Here is a 23,292-nt window from a genome sequence, read left to right as displayed (position 1 = left end):
ATCGACAATTTCAACGGCAAAATCTACATATTCCGATGGATCAAAGAGTGAAATAGCAAAAGAAGTGGGCTTCTTTTGTAATAATCCATACAGAGAAGATAACTTCAAACTAAATGACTAACATTCAGTCGTTCAGGCGGAAATTGTTGACATAACAGAAGGTGTCAAATGGGCTTCTGCTCTAACGAGTAAGTCCATAAACCTTCTAGTGGATATCTAAGTGGCAATTAAGACTATCCCTATCGCCAATACTAAGTCTCAATGCGTTATGCAAGCAGGGAATAACTAAACACTAAAAACGAAAGATCAAATCCACTGATATCCTGAATAAGACTTAAGTTGGTCATCATCCGAGAGCACAACCCACCAATGTATGTGATAAGTTTTGTTTCGACATTTTAGGTGATACTTCAAATAAGCTCTTGGAATTCAATATTGACTTAAGTAAATGAAGAAGTCATGCGATTTGGTAATAAACAAGAAAGAAAGACTAATTTCTTTCATAAGTATGAAATTTCAACTGATCACGGACAAAATTACGAGCTTAATAGAACCTATCTGAGCTGGGTATGATTACTTGGAAGAATAGCATCCAGCTTGACAAAAGTGTCAAAATTCATCAAGATATCTACAGTCATTTATTGCACAGACAGAGGGTCCATGTGACAATCGACATTCTGGTAGTTTTGACAAACATAGTCCGCTGTAATATTCGATTACTTATGCTATAACAAAGGATTTAATTACTGTTAATTTTTCATATAATTTGTCGGTGAATTCTATAAGCAATGGAAAAGTTAGTAAAAGAAATCACCCCAACACCAAAACACCCCTAATAACAGTGTTACACCATGGTCAAAAACCAGCTAGCGGTTTTGTTTTTTGTTTAGGTTTTTGTTTACCTGCAGTTGCCCGGGCGACCAAATATTTGATGTCATTAATGCTGTCAGTGTCACAACCAGAAAAATTAAACGCCAACAAAATAGCAGGAATATCCAACGCGGGTATTTTCTTCTTAATAATAATAAGTGTTGAAGGAAAATGGAAATATCCGAATTAGTGTCGGCACGTAAATTTCGTGAATTTAATACGAAACAAAAAGAGGAATTATATGAAACTTTACTGCAGTTAATTGTGTCCATAGAGGAGATACCCAAGAAGTCGCTGCGACGCACTTTGGAGGTGACTTTGGCTGTCCTGCAGTACAAAGGCGATCAGGCCAGCGCCTTGCGGTCACGACTAGAAGATAAAGAGAGCAGTGATGGTAAGAAAAAGCAATAAATAATTGGCATTTAAAAATATTCTACGAAATTTGAATGATTTTTATAGAAGATTCACGTACCGAACGGTTGAAGGATGAGAACGAAAGGCTTAAGGTTATGTTGGAAAGACTGGATGATGAAAAGTCAGAACTGAAAGCCAAAGTTAAGGAGGTATTAAATGGCGGTTAAGCGCAAAGTTAAAACAAATAAAGTCTTAAAAATTTAATCATATCTTTGAGTAGCTCACTGAGGATATTTTTCAACTTCAAAAACGTCTACAAGAGGCCGCACAAACTGCGGCCACAGAGGTTAGCGATAAGGACTCTTCCGATCCACTGTCAGAGTTGGACAAACAAGAGGATCTACTACGAAATATCAATTCAAAAAATAAGCACATAAAACGTTTACTACGCGAAATAGAGGTTTGACGATTTCAATATAGTATACATTGTATAGAAATTGTTTTTATTAACGCAAACTTGCAGGCGCTTCAAAATCAAAATATCGCACAGACAAAAACCATCATCGAATGTGAAACCGAATTGCAACAGAACAAAACGAAGCTGCTACAACTTAGCGCCGATGTAACGCTCGTCGACAGCGAACGGAAGGCGTTAAAAGAAACCGTCAACGAACTGAATATTGAAATTACCCGCTTAGAAGGCAATATTACTTATCTTGAGGAGGAACGTGAGAAAAGCGAACACGATTTGAAGGCTTTCATTGAAAAATTAGAAATAAAAGCGCAATCTTGGAAAAATATGCTGGATGCAAAGGAAAAGGAAATGAAAAAGTTGCGTGCGCGTCTGGAAAAAGTCGGAGAGGCGACGAGTCTCTCAGAGCATACAACGCATGCAGGCAAGGATGATTTGGGAAAAAATAACGTTAACAGCGATGATGATGAGGAAACCACGAAACTTTTACATGTAAGTAGCATAACGGTTTGGTGTATAATCAGTTGCTTCAATCCATTTGGTGAGTGCAAAAGCTATCAATCAGTTCTTTCTAACGAAACTGCAAGTCATGCGATATCTACGTTACTTTTTGAGCATTTTTACTTCACGTACTTTCTCCCTCTTTAGCGGTAGAAACCAGCTGATCGTGACAACTTAAGGCTTTTAAGCCATTCAACTTCATTTCAGAATTCATTGAAATTAGGTTTGATTTCTTTGTTGAAAGACAATGTGGTACTGTCCACGTCCGTTATGACTTTAAACCCGTTCTCTTACAGGCCCTCGAATCACGCGATAAACACATCGAGTCGCTTGAGGCCAAGATTAAATATTTGGCCGAAGAAATGATGTCTTCCACCAGACTAATGAACCAACTGTCCGCTGAAAAGGAGGAAGCACGAAATCCTAATAAAAGTCGTGCTTGTTGCAAGACAATTGAGGAATCTCTGCAGGCAGCAAATGAACGTTGTCGCGAACTCTCCGAAATGTTGGAGCGCAGTGAGGAAGATAATGCGCTTAAATCCAAGCAAGCTCTGCAAGCGATTTCAGCACTGGATGCCTATCAACGCGGTGAGGATGGACTAGTAAAGGCGTTACGTAAGTGCACCGCACTGGAGCAAAAGGTAATCTCACGAGACAAGCAAATACGCGCGCTGATTATGGAACTCAATTCGATGCATGAAATAGCACATGAAAATGGCATATTACGTAGACGTTTGAACATACCCGATGATATGATTATATCAGCGAAAAACTTGGTAGCAAAAGAGCGCAACAAAGAAAAAATGATCGAAAGGTTGACTTTGAAGCTGCGCGCCTCGGAGGAAATGCGACTTCAGCTAAAGTTAGACAAGAGTGATTTGAGGTAAGAAATGTCGTTCTTTGGAAAGCACTTGCTATTTTTATTTACACTTTTAACGGCAGGAAGGAGTTGTTGGAGTTACAGAAGCAACTACAAAAACCCGCTCCAGCTACGGTCGAAGAAGATAGGGCGACATTGGACAGCCTGCACATTCCCAGCGAAGTCGGCGAAGTTACAGACAGTATAAATGCAAACAATGGCGAGAACAATGAGCAGGTTAAATTCTGTACGAACTGCAAATTGTCGCTCGATGTGAGTCCCTAAATAACTTTAGCGCTTAACTTTCAAATAAAGAAAATATTCATCCAATAGATACCAGATGAAACCAATCAGGTTATAGCCACCAGTCAGCTGAAATACCAGGATGTACTTGATGAAAATGACACATTACGCGCGGGCATGATGGAGATTCTAGAGAAACTTCGGGAATATGATGGTACAATTATTGTATTTTTCAACGAATATCTCAAAAATCTTAATATTTTTAGCTTCCTCCGACCACATCACCATCGACACGGAAATGCTCTACCGACTGCTCGAGGCTTTGCGCACTAGCTCGGTGCCAAATACTCCGAAACGACTACAAAATGAATTGCAAGCTTTGAAGGCACGTGAAGAGGCTTTACGTACGCTTATACAGGAGCAACCACAAACACAAAGTCCAGCTGCCGAAGAGAGTGACGAACTTAGCTCTGTGGAAAGTATGCGTGAAGGTAGCGAGCAACGCAATGGCTACGAAGAAGATTTAACCTTCAATTTACCCAATCTTATGGACTCTTCCACACGCCCAACTACGCCGAACAAGAATATCATACAGAAAAAACTACCAATAATAGATGGAGAATCAACGGTTTGTGTAACCGAAACACGTGATCTCGAAGTACAAATATCCGAATTGAAAATCTACCGCCGGAGGTTCGAGGATCTGCAACAGCAAATGAAAGCAAGTGACAACGAAGTGATACAGCGTTTGGCTGAACTGAGTGAACAAATTATCAGCGCACAACTAGATCTCAATAAAGAAAAATCTTCTTACGCTTTCATGCGTGAGGAATATGATAACACGCTCAGCGAAGCCAAACAAAATGAATTGCGTAATATCGAACAGGTGGTAACTTTGCAAAAGGAGCTGAATGCGCTAAAAGACAATTTGACTTCTCTCGAAGTAGAACGCGCACAACTAATGAATGCCGGAAATTACAGCAAGGAAGACTACTTACAAGTGCAAGCGGACAATACGAAGCTAAGAGCACAACTTGCGTTTATCGTTGAACAGCTTTTTGCCGGCAAATTAAGTGACGAACTTCGAATACCAGATATATGCTCCGATTATGGCATTATTAATGAAAACCTACAGTTGGACTATTTAACCATCGAGGAATATCGAGGTTTACAATTGTCGCTGAAAGAAGCACAGCAGCAGCGCGAGGAATCGCTGCGAAAGTCAGCACAGCTAGAGAGTTTACTAGAGATTGCACAGTGTCAAATTCAGTCACAGCAAAAGTTATTGAATGAGATTACAGACAACCACGTTAACCTACGACATCTAGTCGCCGACCTACAGAGCAACACAGAAGAAAAGCTACTAATGGCGAAAATGCAACGAGAACTCGACGGAGGTAAGTATGATTATTTCACAATCATGTCATCAGTTCTTCTATATTTGGATCACTTGATACAAATTTGTTATTTACAATATCCAAGAGCATGAGTGCATGGGCAGACGTTCCAGAGGAGGACTCTGCGGAGGATGCAAATTCAATTGAAAACCCTAAGACATTTATAGCTATATATCGTCCGAGCCCAGTATTTCTTCTTTTTCTTTATTGGCGTAGACACCACTTACGCGGTTTTAACCGAGTTTACAACAGCGCGCCAGTCGTTCTTCCTTTTTGCTGTTTGACGCCAATTAGAGACTCCAAGTGTAGCTAGATTCTTCTCCAAATGGTCTGAGAAATGGAGGTCTTTCTCCTACTCTGCTTCTCCCGGCGAGCGACTGTGTCGAATACTCTCAGAGCTGAAGCATTTTCATCGATCCGGATGACATGACCAAGCCAGCGTAGTCGCTGACGCTTAATTCAATGAACTATGTCAATGTCCTCGTATAACTCGTGCAGGTCATCGTTCCTTCGAATGCAATGTTCGCCGTTGTCAATGCACAAAAGAGCATAAATCTTCCGCAGAACCTTTCCCTCGAAAACTCGTGACGCCGACTCATCAGATGTTGTTGCGAGTTTTATAACTGTAGATATTTCACCTTTCCCTCGTTTACTACCAGACACATTTGCTTCGCTTCCTTATTCAGTTCAGAAAAAGCAGAACTAACGGTACGGTAAGCTCTGCAGTTTGTAGTATTTTCTCCAACAGTAGATTGAAGAAGTCGCGCGATAGGAAGTCGTCTTGTCTGAAACCTCGTTTGCTATCGAACGTCTCGGAGACGTCCTGCCCGATCCTAACGGAGCTTTTGGTGTTGCTCAACGTCAACTTACACAGCCGTATTAGTTTTGCGTGGATACCAAATTCTGACATAGCGACGATCTTTTCCAAGATTTGGCGCATGATCCATATCTGGGCAGTTGTTGATTTTCCAGGCACACGAAAGCCACGCTGATAAGGTCCAATCAGTTTGTTGACGGTGGGCTTTAGTCTTCCACACAGTACGCTCAATAGAACCTTATATCCGATGTTGAGGAGGCTTGTCCCACGGTAGTTTTGTGGATTGGGCAGAGCACACTTAAATTCCAATCGTCGGGCAAGCAGTATTTACTTCGCCTAAATTTTTGCAAACTCTATAAATTCAAGATTCCCAATGGAGAAACTCGAAACATAAGAGGATATCTTCTCTGTTGAAAATATCTAGGTCTTAGGCTTCGATCGAATTTTCAAGCCTTATCTGTTTTCATGCAGATTATCCTATTTAAGAATGTTACCGTTTTGACCAAAAACTAAGTTTATATAAAAGCGTTATTTCTTCTTTTTTTCTCTTAAAGCCAAACAGGAATTATCGAATTTGCACTTTGACTTTGATCAACTTAAACAGAAGTGCGCTCTATTAGAGCGTGATAGCATCGCAAAGGAGCAAAAGTCTGTCGAAATATTCGAACGGTTTCAAATTGAAACTCATAACAAGGAGGTTAAAATTAGGTAAGATTTTTTAAATAAGCTTCAGAACCAGTTTTAATATAATTAACAATTTACTAGATTTCTTCAAAAGTCACTTTACGCTCTCCGAGAGAAATATGCCAAATTTACACCACTTATCTTCCTGACTAACTATATATTCGCATATACCAAATTTGTAAAGATGTCTCTTCGAAAGGCAGAAAAGAGTAAAGACAGTGAGCTAATCGAATATGTTAAAAATGCAGTTATTAGTAAGTTAAAAACCGAGAGTGGAGTCGCAGATGAGTCACAGAATTTAATTAAGGTATGATATGAAAAGAAAATAATATAAAGATATTTATTAAATGAAATAAAAAATCTTCAGATCATTAAGGCAGAAACACAGTGCAAGATCCTGGAAGGAAGCCTAAACGATCTGCAAAAGAGGCACGAATCCCTGCAAGAGGAGCTGCTGGAGCAACGCTTAAGGTCAGCGAGAGAAACGGAGCACTGGCAAACAATTTCAGCGCTTTTCGGCATAGATGAAAAGGACACCAGTGCAGTGGAACCTGCTGTTGAGGATATCAAAGAAGTTGATGGAAAAATTTCAACGCAGAAAAATGTAGCTACCAATACTGAAACCCCAGTACCAGCTGAACGTAAAATATCGACTAGCCCAACTCCAAAGACCGTTAGAAGGCAAACAACCACGGTAATGTTAGATAAAAATCTCTCACCAATCGGCTCACCTATAAGACGCATACAAAGGGTAGATGTCACAACGCAAACCTCTGTGGCAAACCCGCCTGCAAGTTCGGTTGAAACTAGTGAGAAAGACCATGAAACGTCGGAAAAAATTACATCCAGAGACAGAGAAGATACTAATGTAATAGCTAGTACGAGTGAGCCAGTACCTCAAGAGACTGCTATCGAGGATAAAAATAAAACACCTGTCGTCAAAGTGGCGAGTAAAGAAACCAGCGACGCCATAGCACAAACGCCTTTTGGAAAGATGGAATGTCAAAGTGTGCAAACTGAAACTTCAATGACCGTTGAACCATTAAAACCTCAGGATGAAAGCTCAAGCAAGGAGCTTCAAAAACGAATTATGGAAATGCAGGAACAAATGAACAGACGAGATGTTGATCTTAACGAATGCAAAAATGCGTAAGTTTCTAGTTTATAAGGCTTTCCTCAACTTTTATATTTAATTCCTAAAAGATATAACTCCGAATGATTGTAGATTTTCGTTTGAAAGGCAAATGCAAATCAAAAAACTTTAAGTGGGTTTTAGGCATGTAGAAAGCCAAATACCTGCTCGTTTGTCAGTTGTTTTCGCGGAGTCGAGTAATAAAAAAATTCCTCAGTTATCCCATAAGATAGTCCATACTTCCGAAATGCATTCGAAAATTTTTCTAAAAGTTTCATACAATCTACTAACGGTAATTACTCTAAACAAGAGCTGCACTCACAATTTTGATCCACGTACATTCTGATTATCAAATAGTCAAGAGAAAGATTGAGTTAAAACACCTTCGGAGACCAAAACTGACAAGATAGTCTGTTATATAGATAGATAGTAAAATTAAGTTTTTCCACTGCGATCTATTGTGCCCACCTCTGTACCACATATGGTCACTAAGGTCCAACATCCTGAACAATCCCAAGCCAAGTAGCAGAGTTTAACCTCATACGCTTGAGATATGCGTTTAACATTCCTATACACTACTGAAAGCGATTTATCACGCTGAGATCGCCTTTATATCGAAACACTGGTTGCGATAGTTGCGATAGAGATTGAGTTCTGCACACTGACTTAGAGCACAGACTTCTGCTTGAAATATGCTTGGATGGTTTTGTATGCGTTCCGATGTTTTCGAGCCGTCAGTGTACCACTGGATAGAGCTGCCCATCAGCAGTATGTCCAGATTGGAGTCATTCCACTCCGCCTTACTGCCGAGAGTAACTCTAAAATTCTTTGTAAAGTTGATCTCCTTTGTAATGCCGTACCTTGGAAGAAGGACCAGTGGTGTGTCTTCCACTTAGGGCCTTCATTTGTTAAGAGGACTTAGATGCCGTAAGTGAAAATAGGCCTTACAATCATGGCAAGGTTGAGTCTAATGTGAGACCAAGTAATTTGACCTTTTTAGACACCTCCAACTTGCTACCACCAAGTGTTAGAGGCCTCAAGCCTGGAAGAGATCTTCGTTTAGTAAAAGGGACAACGGTTTCTTTTGCCAGGTTGATATTTTACCCCACCGTGTTGCACCATCTCTTTGCTAGACTTAAGCCGTAAAGTGTTCCCAAATTTGCCTCCACCATTATGACAATGTCACCAGCGTACCCCTGGCGTGGAATCCCATTGGTAGTGAGCACCTCAAGAAGCTCATCTACTACTAGGCTCCATAGCAGAGGCAGCCCCTAGTAGTGCCAAGGCGAATCTTACATAGTACCTCTAGTACGCAGTAAAGCGTCTATCCAGCTGCATACTGCTGCCGACACGTTCTTTTTCTGCAGTGCTTTGATCACACTTGCGTAGGACGCATTATCAAAAGCACCTTCGATGTCAAGAAAGGCGCATTTAGCAACCTTGGCATTTTCCAGTGAATTCTGGAGTTCAGCCGTGAGTTGAAACAAAGCAATGTTAATGGACCTGTCTGCAGTCAGTGATACAATCAAAGCCTTTAACTTACCAATCCAAACGGGGTTAGATCTTCAAAATAAAAGTCCTTGGCCGAATAAAATCTGGACCAATTCCGGTAACGTTCAAGCGGTTGTGGTGGAATTGTACTGGTTGTCGCAGGTTTAACTCATATCTATCCACAACAGATTCCGACATACTAAACATACTTATGTTTTGAGTGCAAAGACTCCCCGCATAACAATAACTATCACTTTGAATGCCACGCAAAACCACCTTACTTAGCACCCCTCTCGCTTTGGTCCGAAGCCATCGAAACAGCCTGTTTATAACAACAAATATTGCAGGTAAAGTTATTACATTTTTTCCCGATTTCCAGACTGTCGTTAGCTAATAAACGCATTGAAGAGCTCCAGGCTAAGCTGGACATTTCTAATTCTTCAAAACAGCACGAAGCCGAACCCAAAGCAGCTGCTGAAACGGCCGCCGACTCGAAGAGCGATATCATTGAAGTGAGTATATTAATTTTACATGTACGGTCCCCTACATTATAATTTTTTGTATTAATTTGAAATTCAATTCACAGAAAACCATATTCTCATTCCATACATTGCTCGGTGAAAAAGACAAAGCTATTAGCAAATATCAAGAGCTCTTACAAACAGAACGTGAACAAGTTCAAATTACCACCGCGAAACTCAACAATGACATTGAGGAACTCAAGAACACGGTCGCGAATTTGAACTTCAACATCAAGACGAAAGACACCGAAATACTCGAATTGAAGACAAAGCTGGAAGTAGCAAGCGTACGAAGAAATTCTGCTGAGAAATTGGATGTGGCTACAGGCGCAGCCGGTGGTGGTGGCGACGATAGCGGTGATAACAGTTTAAATGAGTTGACCGATGAGAAAATTGAAGAGATGTTCCAACAAGAGCCTGTAGCGGTAATAGCGGATGCACAAAATGAACGAGAACCAGAAACCACAACAGAAGGGAATACCGAGCAGTTGGAGAAGCAGGACACAGAGTCACTAAAAGAGACAACAACGTTGCTCAAGCAAATAAAAGAACTGAAAGAGAAAGCCAGCTATTGGGAGAAAGCGCTTTTAGTTAAGGATGATGAACTAACACTACTAAAAGAGAAGTAAGTTCAACAAATGTTTATAGATACGCTTTGATATTTACAGAGAAAAGTATTTATTGTAGAGTGAGCCTTTATGAAGAGCGTGAAAAATCATTAGAGTGTTCTGTGAATCCAGAACTGGAGCAAATGCGAACGCTACTGGAGGAGAAGGACAAACACATCAACGATCTGACGGAGACACTTAATAATTTTCATGTAATCAACCTAATTGTATAAATTTCACTATTGAACAACACTGTCTTCCCTCTTAGGATGACCAAAAACGCTTTATTAAAGATTCCTCCAGCTATTCGGCTGACCAGATCGCAAAACTGCATGCCGATCTGACGCGCACCGAAGCAACAAACAAAATTTACCATACGCAAGTCGAAGCACTGCGACGACAAATCACCAACCTGACACAGAGGGAGAAGCAAGCACGAGAACAGAATCAGTCGCTTCGTAACCAGCTCATAAAACGTCCGGTGGTCTCAATTAAAACCGAACTAAATGCACGAGTCAAAACAGAGAACCTGCAGAAAAGGATACAAACACTCGAACTGGATCTGGAAGATGCCCGCGCACAAATACAACGCCAACAGATCGTACTCGAAGCAAAACGTGCGAAGAGTGCCTCCGAAGTAGGTTTGTGGGAAAAACAGAAACGTTGGCAGCAGAATGCTGAGAAATTCAAAGCTAAATACGAAGAGACGGAAACCGCTTTGGAAAAAACACGTGCGCTATTGCAGTCGGCACGGAACATGATCGCCCGCTTGGAGAAGGAGAAGCAAACACACGACGTAAGACACGGCAGAGTAAATCAAAGTGCAGGAATACAAGCTATGAAATGCTGTCGCACACCCTCTTGTCCGAATCTGCAACATGGTGGCTGCAAGTACACGCCATCAGAGAGTCCGGAAACATACACTGGCGCAAGCAGCGAATGCAGTTCTCCGGTGCATAGCGCGCTCAACCGCCATAAGCATATTGACGCGCATTTCTACGCTTCTGCTAGCCGTGATGTTAACGCGTACACTTCGACGGAAAAAAATCAACCGCATGCGGAGCTGATGGAGGCACTTAAGGCCCGGATCGAATTGCAACAGCGCAAAATTCTTGCTATGGAGCTGGAGGGCAAAGGCAGCAACGCGCTGACAACCGAAATGGAGAAGTTACAGGAAAAATTGTCAGAGATTGAAGCGCAGAATATACGTTTGGAGGCGAAAAATCTGCAGTTGCAACTTGACAACGATCTCTTACGGCAAGGCGATGGCACAGAGCGTTTGCAAAAACGCATCAAATACCTGGAAGAGTAAGTGTGCTTTAAGCGTGTATAACTTAGAGAAATCCGGTTTACTTGTTAATCTTTCACAGTTATATAATTGCTTTAAAAGAGGAAATGGCGCAATCTGAGGCACGACGAGAATTATGCAAGTGTTCGGGTATCAAAGTGAACACTCAGTTGGGTCAATCAGCGGAGCAAACCATCCTTTCATTACGCGGTATTGTGGAGAAGCTACGCGCCGAAAATAAATTCTTGAAAGATGGACGACGATCGTGCGAATCAAGAGTGAGTATAAAGTAAATTTAGTAAATCAATAAATATGCGTCGGTTAGTAACGTTCCCACGACAGTCGAGTTTAAATAAGTGGAACGAACCCGTGTTATTATGCGACATAGGACTGTCAACTCGACACCATTCCTCTAAATTATTTCAGGTATTTTTTCTGTATCTACACAAACAACAACAACAACATCTGTCATTAGTAAAACACGCTCTACCATTTTCATTGAGATAACTCACATATTAGCCAATTATGTAGGTGGTATAAGCTCACCCGGAAATACGAAAATCTTTGGGAAGTATTGACCTCATTCAACATTCAACTCTTTTTTGACACACAGACTAACTATTATCAGGAAAAGATTCTCTCCGAATTCAATTATACATATATGTATTGGTCGATAGTTTTGGTTATCAATAGGCACTGGTGTACACATATCCGGTACCTAAGGGCTTGAACAGTTTCGTTTCAATTTGGAAAAGTTTTGGTCCGGTCTGATTTCGCCTATTTTCACACTATCATAAGAAAGGTTGAATTCCTACTCTGCATCCTCGCCACGCACCGTTTCCAACTCTTATGTAAGATGCTATAACCAACCCGTGTGGAGCCTGGGGTCACTGCTAAAAGAAAGGAAGCTTCAGCGGAGCCACTCCGAAATATTCGGTTTTAGGGTCGCTGAAGTCTAATTGCAGCGTCTGGTGGTTTAAGGGATTCGTGATGGGAGAAAGACTCCGTCGTCATATTCTGGCATTCACTCCAATTGATGAGCGTTTAGCCAAACTCAACATCAGAGAAAAGTTTTTTTTTAACATAGCACTGATTTGTAACCATTTCCCGACGGAAGAGAAAGACAATATAGCCAAACAAGCTTCTTATGAGCGGCTGGAGCACGCTTATGACTACTGGTCTCACCACGATATAAATATTGTGCTTTTAACGCCAGGGTGGTCAAGAAAGGCAGCTTTGGTACAACAGTTGAAAAATCCTCCAAATAGGTTGAGACCAATCGCTTTCGCAGGGACCCGAAATATGGTTGTTTGTACCATAGATTTAAGCACAAGACAATTGGTCAAGCTACATGACTGTTTCCGGATCGAAAGTTCGTAGCCAGATCGATCAAGTTGTGATAGATGGACAACACGTCTACGGTGTCCTTGACGTGCGTACACTCCGAGGACCTAACATCGACTGGGACCAAAATCTTGTTGTAGCGAAGATACGCGGCCGCCTCTGTACAGCAAAGCACGCCCGTCAACTAGCACAGGGAAGGTACTACATCGAGAAGCTACAATCACAACACACAGCTAAACGGTAACCTATTCGAAGTGCATCCTAATCTGAAAACTCAATGTGAAGGCGAGAGCGAAAAATGCCAGTGTACCCTCTATTTTGGCATTGCAAAAAAAAAATATTTCAAATTACAGATTTAATTCCATTATTTTTTTAAGGCTTATTTGCCTTGTCGAACATATACGATTTGTCCTTTCCTTCCTTTTCAGAATACAAACGAAACTGCCAATGCCGACTTGAGTCGATTACAAAAACTGTACTCGGAATCGCTGGATAAAGTAGCAGGTTTACAAGACGAGTTGAATAGGAAGGCGAAATGCAAAATTTGTAGCAAGGCACCGAATATGGCGCAGACTAGTGACGAACTGGCTTTCATAAAGGAGCAACTTAGCAAAAAAACACAACTTTTACAAAAAGCGAAAGTTCTACTCACACGTGCCGCAGCCAAGGAAAAGGTGCTCAAGGAGCAATTGTTAATGTGGAAGCGTAAATGTTCTGAACTTCAAAATGTACCAGTTATAGATGAGATAAGTGAATAATTATACAGTTCCACTTTACAATAAATCATAGTATTAAGTTATTGAATTAGTTCCAAATGCTTTATAAATTATTGGAATTGTAGTTTCGAAAAGACGATAATATAAAATCATGTATTTCCATATAAGAAACAAATTACTCATTTCATTTCCACTTCATTGGGATGGTATTTTAATATTAATGTTATTGTGGTGGGCATATTGACATCACTGACCATAATGCTTGCTCCATCATAAAGCCCCAACTCAGCCAGAGACATCGTGAGATTAGCACGTGTTTGTTGCTCTATACTTTTAACTGCTGACATGTACAGCGTTTTGTTTTTACCATCTATAATTGTGGTTAAGCCTAGATATAATAAAAATTTCGTTAAGATCGGAAATTTTAAGTATACTATTTTAAACACAAACCTGGACTCTTCAATTGAAAACGCTGACTTTCGCAGAGTATTTTAATTAAATCATCGAGCGTAGTTGTGTTTGGATCATCGACATTTAAATCCTGTGGTGTGTTGCTACAAGCCAGACATGTATCACTTTTTTCCGGTGGGTAAGTGTAAGTGTAAATGCCTTCAATGTCATTAAAATTCATGTAGTTGTTCATATTATCGTAGCAGCTCGTACCCAATTTAAAAACCTTTTGAAAAATACATAAATATTATTAATTCATGGGTAAGTAAAGAAGTGCTTTGCATTTACCTCTGTGGCACAAGCAGCCGCAATAACCGCGTTGGTGCTTGCAACAGCTGGAATGATGTTTTTAATAACGCCCTGCACCAATCTTTCAATGACAGCAATATTTTTAAAAGGAAAACATACAGAAATAAATGTTTGGGGCTAATCTCATAAAGACGTTCACTTACCTATAGGTAATTCCCGAAATATTATATTGATTGGCACGCTCTAGTGAACGTTCGTACACCCATGCGACATGTTGCGGATCATCACCATCGAGTGGCGCGCTAAACGGATTCTCTTTCTCCCATTGAATTATTTTAACATATTCTATGCAGTGCTCTGGCAAACGCGGTGTATTAGCAATTGTGCACAAGGGATATGTCACTTGTGGTGGAAACAAATCTAGAGTACACTCAATACATGACGTGAGTCCAGGTAAAATTACACGCGCATTTCCTTTAAAGCCTTCAGTGCCACCATCAATCAATGGTATTATCGTAGATGGATCAACACTACCATCTTCATTGTAATCAAGCATAGATATTAGCATACCGTTAATCCAACGACGTGCAACAATGGAATCTAATCCACATACAATAATGTGAAATTGTGAATAAAAACTTTCATCAAAGTCTTGAATTTTAGCAAAATGTGAAGTTACATGACAAGTGGGTACACGCTCATTTATAAAACGTGCAGCACATTCTGCTTTCGATAATCCTAGGTCTTTGCGTCTGAAAAGGAATTGGCGATTCAAATTAGATAATTCAATTGTGTCCATATCAATGACATGCAAATTGCCAAAACCCATCATAGCAAGATCCTTTAATAATTCACACCCAAGGCCACCGGCACCTACAAATATATGCAAAGATTTATATTTCTTAAAAAATATATATGTACATATATACACATAAGTTCTTATTTACCGATGACTAGAATCTTAAGCACAGTCTGTAAAGCTTCTAAATTTTCGGCAGATGCGGTGAAGTCAGATTTGCAGAACGGACCCGGTCGTTCTAATATATGACGCAAACTATTCCATCGCTTGCTATTTAATGACATAAGTTGGTTTGGCGAACCAGACAAAACCGATAATATATCTGTAGCCATTTTCACTTAAATACAAGCTTAGCAAAAATAGTTTAATGAAATGTTGAAAAGCTAACTAAATATAAAAATTTAACTATCAAATCAGCTGTTTTCCAACTATCGCCCAGCCGGCAAAACACAACCCATAATGCCAAACTTGAGAATTTTCCCCTTTTGTAGTACATTATTGAGGATAATACCCTCTGAAAGTGTATATGTTGTTTTTGCCAAAAAAACTGTAACAATTTTAAAAATATAATGCCAAATTTTCCGCAGATACCTGGTTAACTAAAAAGTTGCCCCCATATATGGACTTTATTTGATCGATCATTTTGTATATCAGAAATATAGTAGAGAGGACTAGTCGTGTATATATAGAAAAAAATATAGTGTTTATTCATCCATTATTTCACGCTTACATATCGTTAGTGACATTCCGCAGAAGATAGCTATTGGCAACAATTTGCATATTTATTCTAACAGTTATTGCCCATATTTTTGTGCTAAGAATACTTATGTTCGGGCTGTAAAAGCCCATGCATTGTTTATATTATGAAGAAAGTCTTTCTAGATAACATGCAGCGGAAACTATGTACATCTTGCCGCTCCATTAAATGGAAACTGAGCTTTCAAAACTGGAAAAAATATGTTATTGCCAGCAATAGTTATTTAGACAACTTGTTGCCATACATAACCAATAAGGAGACGGCATTGGTTATATTGGTAGCAATAAAGTTGTTTAGATAGCAAATATTAGCTATCGATATGCCCCGTTATGTTCATTCTAAAATATTACTTGCTATGTGGCAAGGTTATTTTGGAATTCGCCGCGTTTGTTTGATTTCAAAAGATCCAACGCTCATGTCCTTTTTTGTTTGCTTGTTTCATAGTTTATGCAGCTGCTGCGTTCATTAATATTTTGAAAATTGCAAAATAAAGCAATGTGAATTGTATATTACTTTGTCCTTGTGTAGTAGAGTTATTTGTAAAATATATAAACCGAGTGCTTTGTAAATATGGCTCCACAGCGTGAACCAATTAGTGTGCGTACAACTCGCCTAAACAATTTAATTCTCAATAGAAGCTGTTTCGCGGGTTTTGGAAATGGCGCCATACAAAGAAAGTCAATAGCGGCAGGCCGTCGTAGCACCTATGGCGCTGCAACCGTGAGTCCTGCTTTGTCGGAAGCCCTTACTCGCGAAAGTCTTCTCGATGCTTTATGTTTATTATACAATGAATGTAGTAAAGATTCATTAAAGAAACGCGATCGTAATATTGCGGAATTTGTTCAAAAATGTAAGTGAAAAGGATTAATTAGTCTTTGGATATGATGCCATATATTTTATTTTGTTTAGATCGCCCAATTGTGGAGGAGGCCCAATCGCTACGTGCTAATGCTGATGATTTTACAGTAAAGACACTCATTGGTAAAGGATATTTCGGCAATGTTCACTTAGTTATTGAACGCCAGACGAATGATGTCTATGCCATGAAGAAGATAAAAAAATCGGTGGTCACCACATCACAAGTAAAAGAAGAACGTGATATAATGGCACGTCGAAGTTCTGAATGGATAACAAATCTTCAATACGCATTTCAAGTATGAGTCAAGACTATATTAAAAAAAGAAAACACTGTCACATTGAAATTTTATTTTATTTGTTAGGATACTGACAATCTGTATTTAATAATGGAATTTCTTCCTGGCGGTGATTTACTAAGCTTAATGACACGGCAAGGACCCTTTGACGAAGAACTTGCACGATTTTATCTCTCTGAACTTACGTTGGCTATACATTCGCTTCATGAAATAGGCTATGTACACCGCGATATCAAACCAGAAAATATTTTGATCGATCGCTTTGGACACATTAAACTTGCAGACTTTGGTAATGCAGCTGCTCTGGATCGTGATGGACATGTGTTCAGTCTGTCTCCGGTTGGCACTCCAGATTACATCGCTCCTGAATTATTGCAGACAATATCCACATATAAACTAACGAAGTCAATGCATGATGTGAGTACTATCACTCTTACTCTTCTAACTATTTCGGAATGTGATTTGTCCTTTTAAACCATTTAATTCTTAGCTGAGATATTCTGAAATAACATTCTGTTTCTTATTATTATTATTTCAGGTAAGCTGTGATTTTTGGTCAATGGGAATTATTGGTTATGAACTTATCTGTGAAATAACACCATTCCATGAAGAGAATGTTCACGAGACATACTCAAAGATTTTAAGCCATTGTGAAGACAGTCACTTAAAAGAGATTATAACATTTCCTTCGGATATAAATGTTTCCGAAAGCTACAAAAACCTCATTGGTTCACTGGTCACGAACCCCACTAATCGTCTGCCATATGAAAAAATTAAACGGCATCCATTTTTCGAATCTGTAAAATGGGAAACACTTCGTTCCCAAGTACCGCCCATCATTCCAACTGTAAATAGCGACGACGACACTTCTAACTTTGAAGATGTTATTCGTAATAAGAGGCGTACCAACACATTTGTTAAAAAATCAATTACTACAAATGTCCAGTCGAATGAATTCTGCGGTAGAGATCTGCCCTTTTTAGGTTACAGTTTTGTGCATATGGCAAAACAAAGTGCTGATGCGGAAGGAGTTGCTGATGATGCCCGGTTCAGTCGTTTGAATATTAAAATAAAAGATTTACAGTCAAACCTAAAAGAGCGCGTGGAAGAGATTAATAAACTGAAGCAACAGCTAATCCGGGCTGAACAAGCGGCCAAACAATCAAACACTCAATCTAAGATATTGCAAGATGCCAAGGATGAAATTAATAAAATGAAGAATGTTATCAAGGAGAAGACTATGGAGTTGGCAGCATGTAAAACGCAAATAAAAACTCTTCAGAGTTCCGTAAAAGTAGAAGAGGAAATGTGGGAAAAGAAGGAGGCTACAATAACTGAACTGTTACGGGTAAATCGCCAGAAATACGAAGAGGCAAAGATTGCCTCAGAACAGCGTTACGAGAAACTAATTGCAGAGAAAAAACACGAGTTGGCAAATATTATCCGAAAGTTGGATGCACGGGAAAGCGAATTGAACGGCAAAGCAGAAGAATGTAAGCATTTACAGGAGAAAATGGAGAATTATAAGGAAATGTTACGCCAATATAAGGACCAAGCTCTGGCTGATAAGGAAGCTTTTGAAAGAAATAAACTACAACTAAGCGAAACATACGAACAAAAGTTGACAGAGCTTCGTTCTAAGTTGAGGAATGAAAAAGATTCAAAGTCTCGTCTCACAATGGTACTACGCGAAGTACGAAATGAAGTAGACGAATCAGTTAGTACATCTAAATCCCTACAAGAGTCGAAATTGGCCATGGAAAAGAATAATGATGAGATCTTAAAACGATTGAATAGAGAGTTGGAGGAGAACAATTCCTTACATGCACAAAATACACAGTTGGAACAGCAGTTAGAATCCGCACAAAAGGCATTACAGGACCAACAACATGAGATTAACCGTCTAGAACGCGAATTGAATGTTTGTATTGATAATAATCTATTTATTTATGTAAATATTTTGAAATTCATTCAATCCTTTAGGTAGCAGAATGTGGAAAGAATTTAGCACAATCAGAACTTGCTACGCAGCAATCTTCTCCTTATGAAACGGCACCAGGCTCACTGACCGAATTACATGTTATAGAGGAACAGTTGCGCGCCGACTTAGAAACAGCAAAAGAAAACGAAAATGTACAGAAAACGCGAGCTGACAAATTGCAACAGATAGTTGAGAAACTTGAAGAAATGTTGGATAAATTCAATGAACAGGCGCTGTCGCTATCTCCAAGGAAAGGTGGCGCATCTAGTAATGAAAGTAATGAACATCCGGTTGCCCATCACATTCCCAGTAGCGTTGGTGATATGCTGGAAAAACAAAATGAGAAATTAGAAGATCGACTCGTCGCCGTACGCGAACAAATGATTGTTGAGCGACAGGCGGCGCGCACAGCAAATTTATCGCTTTGGAAAGTGGAGAAACAATTGGAGGAGGCTATTGCTGAGAAGAAAATGACGCAAAGGCGAATGGAATTAACTGAAGATAAAATAAAGAAAATCCAGTCGGAAAAAGATGAAGCCCTACGTCAATGCAAAACTGCGCATGATGAAACAAAACAACGGGAGGAACGCATTCGTGAGCTGCGAGATGAAATATCTTCATTGAAACGTGACGTAATGAAGGAACATCGAATGTGGGAGAAAGCAGAGCAGGAACGCATGCAATGCAAATCTGAGGTAACCAATAATCACAAACAGAGAGTTAGGCAATGTTAGTACATTACTCTGCAGGAAATTAACTGTTTCACTACTAATATTTACTGTACTAATTTTAATTAAAACTTGAAAATAGATAGTGGCCAAAAAAAAACAAAGCAACTGAGTAAACATATATGCATGTGTCTGTCACTCTACAAAAAAAAATTAACACAAATTTAATAGTACATTTAACCTTAATGAATAATGCTAGAAAAAAATTATTAAATACTTTATTTTATTGCAATATTACACAATGTCTTCGCAGATAATTGAGCATATATCCAATGCACAAAAATTAGAAGAACGTCTCTCAGACCTCAATCAAAAGCTTCAGCAGATTCAACAGAAAAATGATTCCCTTCTGTTGGAGAACAAAAAATTACAACGCGAGCTAAATGAAGAGCGTGAAAGGAGTAATTCGGCAAGCGACAAATCATCTCACATTCAAATCGAATTGAACAATCTAAAAGACAACTACGAACGTCTCAAGTTTGCCTGCACCATAACAGATAACCAACTCACCGAAGTGGAGAGTATGTTAGAAGCGGAACAAAACCGTAATAAGAGTCATCAAGAAAAGCTGGACAACTTAAACGCGACCTTGCGTAAAAAGGAAGACCTCATAGCACAGCTCAGGAAAGAGCTATCCGATGAGCAAGTACAAAAAAGTGCTTCCGAATCGCGTGTACAAGCGCTTAACACGGAAATTACCGAATGTGCTGAGAATTTGGCACAAACGCAGAAGAAATTAATTGCTCAACAGCAACAAATGATGGAACAAACTAACCATTTGTACCAAACACAAGAACGCGTCGAAGTGCTCACGAATGAAACCGCAAACTTGCAAACGTTAAACGGAAACCACGAACGGGAACTGACTTTGCTAAAAGAGGAAAATGCGCGTATTCTATCCGAATTGTTCCATACCAAAGAACACTGTGAACGCTTGCAGCAAGAGTTGAGAGACGCACTAGTAAATTCCAACGAACTTCATGCCGAAATCGATGAGCTGCAAGAAATAATGGCCGAGAAGGAATCGTTCTATGTGCAGCGTGATATCAAATCGGAAGCCACATTGGCACAACACAAAAAACTAATAGACTACTTACAGCTGAAGGTGGAAGATTTGTCTCATAAGAAAAAACTAACTTTCACGGAAAAATTATTCGGAAGTAGCGCACATAGCAACGCCAGTAAAAAAGAGAACATTTCACCAGCCGCCGTCGAGACATCAATATTATATCGCACACTGAAGGAAGAGCTACGTCGTGAAAAACAACGGTCTAAAACACTCCAGGATCAAATTGACAAACTAAATGGTAAACAATATACATAAGTGTGTTTGTAGTTGTGATTAAAATTTCTCTTTTCAGGTGTTTCGCAAAATATTGTTGGTTCCACGAGCGGAATGAGGTCCCCACTGAAAAGTGTCATAAAAAATGAAAGTAACACAGAGGATAATGCCAACAAAACTGTAGGAACCTTACCCAAATCATCACAAAAACAAACTCAAGCAGACGCTAAAGCAACTACCTCTAACTTGCAAGTCACAAATGAACAAGCACATCACCGCTTTGAGCTGGCATTACAGGAAACTAATAATTGCGACAATACCTGCATTGCTTGCAAAAAGCCATTAATAGCTGGTTCGCCGTTTTGGAAATGTAAAGAGTGTAAAATTGCTGCACATCGCAAGTGTCGTATTGATGTACATACGCAGTGTGGCAACCAAATTGACCAAGTTGCTTTATTTTCTCAAACAGCCGAGGATCAGAGCGATATAGATTCGATCTCGAAATATTCATATGAGGGTAAATTGGATGACATTGGTGATGCTACCGAATCTGCATCAGATGTTGCCCAAAACGAGTACACTGGAAATTTGATATTCTGTGTAGAGGTGCAACATAATAATGAAAATTTAGAGCCCTTGGAGATCAATTGTGCATTTGAAATTGAGGAGCAAAAGATAATACTTCTAGGCTGCAATACTGGTCTATTCGCCTTGCACATTCAACAGCCACAGCGATTGATGCATATTGCTGGTATTGATTCTGTCAGCTGCATCGCCGTTTCTTTGCCACTTGCCAAAGCAGTATTGGTGGGAGCTCGCGGAGAGTCACTATTTCAATGCGATTTCCGTCAGTTACTGTCGCGAAGTCAATCTTCTTCACCTTATGTGAAGAACAGCCTCGAAGCTTCTGTATTGGACCTACCATTTTGTAATCGATCCACTAATGAGAAGTGGCAAATGGTAAAAATATCAAACGAAGCGGATAATGCTTTGGACTCGGTAGCTATAGCAGCAACATCTACACGTATTGTAATTATGAAATATGACTTAAAGCAGCAAAAATTCGCACCTGTACGGGCGCTAGATACCGCTACACCAGTTTCATCAATACTTTTTACACGCCTTACAGCTATTGTTAGCTCAGATAAGTTCTTTGAGATTGATTTGGAAACTTATGCCGCTGAAGAATTTGTCGATTTGTCCGATCACGCGCTTTCGCATATACATAACTGCCAGCCAGTTGTTGCCATACGAATCTCGCAGCAAGAATTCCTGCTTTGTTTTATGGAATGTGGTATTTTTGTGGATGAATACGGTTGTCGTTCGCGACCATATGACTTGAATTGGGAATACACTCCCACAGGTTTCATATACCGTGAACCATTTCTCTATATTGCGCATTTTCAATCAGTACAAATATTACGAATACATCGCTCTTATACAAAGGAGCTGGCCAGCGCAAACAATATGAAGGATATGGATGCAGATGTCGATGATAGCTGTTCGAACTCCAAGCGCATTTATTTGAGATTCTATATGCCAACATTACTCACAGAGAGCGGAAAAGTAAACGTTTATATGCTCGCAATACAAAAAGAAACTGGACTACAACAAATATATCATCTGGATTCATTCCAAGCATTCAAACAAAAGCTAAACGAGTCATTGGAAACGATTTCATCGATAGCAACAGCGATTACTGCTGAATCCATCCCCACCTCTAACCCTGAAAGTATCGATTAAAACAAATGTAGTTTTTTACTCTTTATTCTCATAGAAATGCACATTAGCTATTTGAATGTGATTTCTTATACACGTTACAACTGATACTATTTTTGTATTTGAATTGAACCACTTATTTAATAAAATATGTACAGGGTTTTAAGTACGTCTAATAATTTTTTTTGTTATTGGCGTTGCCGTAGCAATATTGTTATGTTAAAAAATATTTCTTTCTGCATATAGGATCAGATAAAAATTTAAGAATTACATGTAAAATCTGGTCTAATTACCCTATTTATCGTCTCTGTGGCTTAAAGAGATTTGTGATAAATTGCAGAACTAACTTACCTCTGTTTCTAATCACCTATTGTATGAGGTGAGTTTGGCTTGATAGAACTCTTCTCGAAAGTATTTTGTCGCAAATAACATTTTATAACTTCTTTTAATTATACTTTGACCCCATTTTGTAAGGTTTTTGCTTATGTAGTTTCCTTATATGAATCTGTTCTAAGATAAAGTATACACAATGGCAGCTGCTACACATGCAATATATATTGACAACATATATTGAACAAATATATGTTATTTATTGAACAAATAGTATGCAATATTAATGGATAGTGATCCATATCACCAAATTATTGAATATTTTGAAATCCGGATCGCATATTATGGATGATGTGATCAATATTGGAAGTTTAGCTATTAAAAAAAAAATTAAACATTATCCTATTTTAATTAAAAATATAAATTTATTTATATTTATATACAAATTTTAGCGCTTTCAAATATCTTGAAAGTTCTTCACAATGGTGTGTAGCATTTTTTGTCAATGATGTATTTGAATTTTTTCTACCAGAGGGAATGTACATA

At 39.2% G+C, this 23,292-nt stretch overlaps 3 protein-coding genes across 3 annotated transcripts; 2 read left to right on the top strand and 1 right to left on the bottom strand.

Annotated features, from left to right (window-relative positions):
- The first annotated feature begins 991 nt into the window (after positions 1-991).
- Positions 992-13,364, top strand: LOC126763533 (centrosomal protein cep290). The gene is made up of 17 exons (XM_050481112.1): positions 992-1,264; positions 1,330-1,433; positions 1,505-1,684; positions 1,748-2,188; positions 2,494-3,080; positions 3,140-3,329; positions 3,390-3,513; positions 3,566-4,696; positions 6,068-6,221; positions 6,279-6,504; positions 6,565-7,346; positions 9,200-9,332; positions 9,407-9,966; positions 10,029-10,161; positions 10,218-11,257; positions 11,320-11,515; positions 13,010-13,364. Exons 1-17 carry the CDS (start codon positions 1,042-1,044, stop codon positions 13,337-13,339), a joined length of 6,534 nt encoding a protein of 2,177 aa, XP_050337069.1. The 5' UTR covers positions 992-1,041; the 3' UTR covers positions 13,340-13,364.
- A 52-nt stretch (positions 13,365-13,416) lies between these two features.
- Positions 13,417-15,233, bottom strand: LOC126763535 (nedd8-activating enzyme E1 catalytic subunit). Its single transcript, XM_050481114.1, has 5 exons — positions 14,944-15,233; positions 14,200-14,869; positions 14,036-14,117; positions 13,748-13,973; positions 13,417-13,685 (listed from the first exon to the last, which is right to left on the bottom strand). The coding sequence occupies exons 1-5, from the start codon at positions 15,125-15,127 to the stop codon at positions 13,477-13,479; spliced, it is 1,371 nt and encodes a 456-aa protein (XP_050337071.1). The 5' UTR covers positions 15,128-15,233; the 3' UTR covers positions 13,417-13,476.
- Positions 15,234-15,986: 753 nt separating this feature from the next.
- Positions 15,987-22,595, top strand: LOC126763534 (citron Rho-interacting kinase). The gene is made up of 7 exons (XM_050481113.1): positions 15,987-16,402; positions 16,462-16,706; positions 16,773-17,123; positions 17,245-18,627; positions 18,690-19,382; positions 19,669-20,722; positions 20,777-22,595. The coding sequence occupies exons 1-7, from the start codon at positions 16,123-16,125 to the stop codon at positions 22,438-22,440; spliced, it is 5,670 nt and encodes a 1,889-aa protein (XP_050337070.1). The 5' UTR covers positions 15,987-16,122; the 3' UTR covers positions 22,441-22,595.
- The last annotated feature ends 697 nt before the right edge of the window (positions 22,596-23,292 follow it).

Source organism: Bactrocera neohumeralis, chromosome 6 (genome assembly GCF_024586455.1).
Source record: "Bactrocera neohumeralis isolate Rockhampton chromosome 6, APGP_CSIRO_Bneo_wtdbg2-racon-allhic-juicebox.fasta_v2, whole genome shotgun sequence".
In the NCBI taxonomy this organism is placed as follows: Eukaryota; Metazoa; Arthropoda; class Insecta; order Diptera; family Tephritidae; genus Bactrocera; species Bactrocera neohumeralis.
Note: the sequence above shows the minus strand (reverse complement) of the source record. Positions and strands in the feature narration are given on the sequence as shown.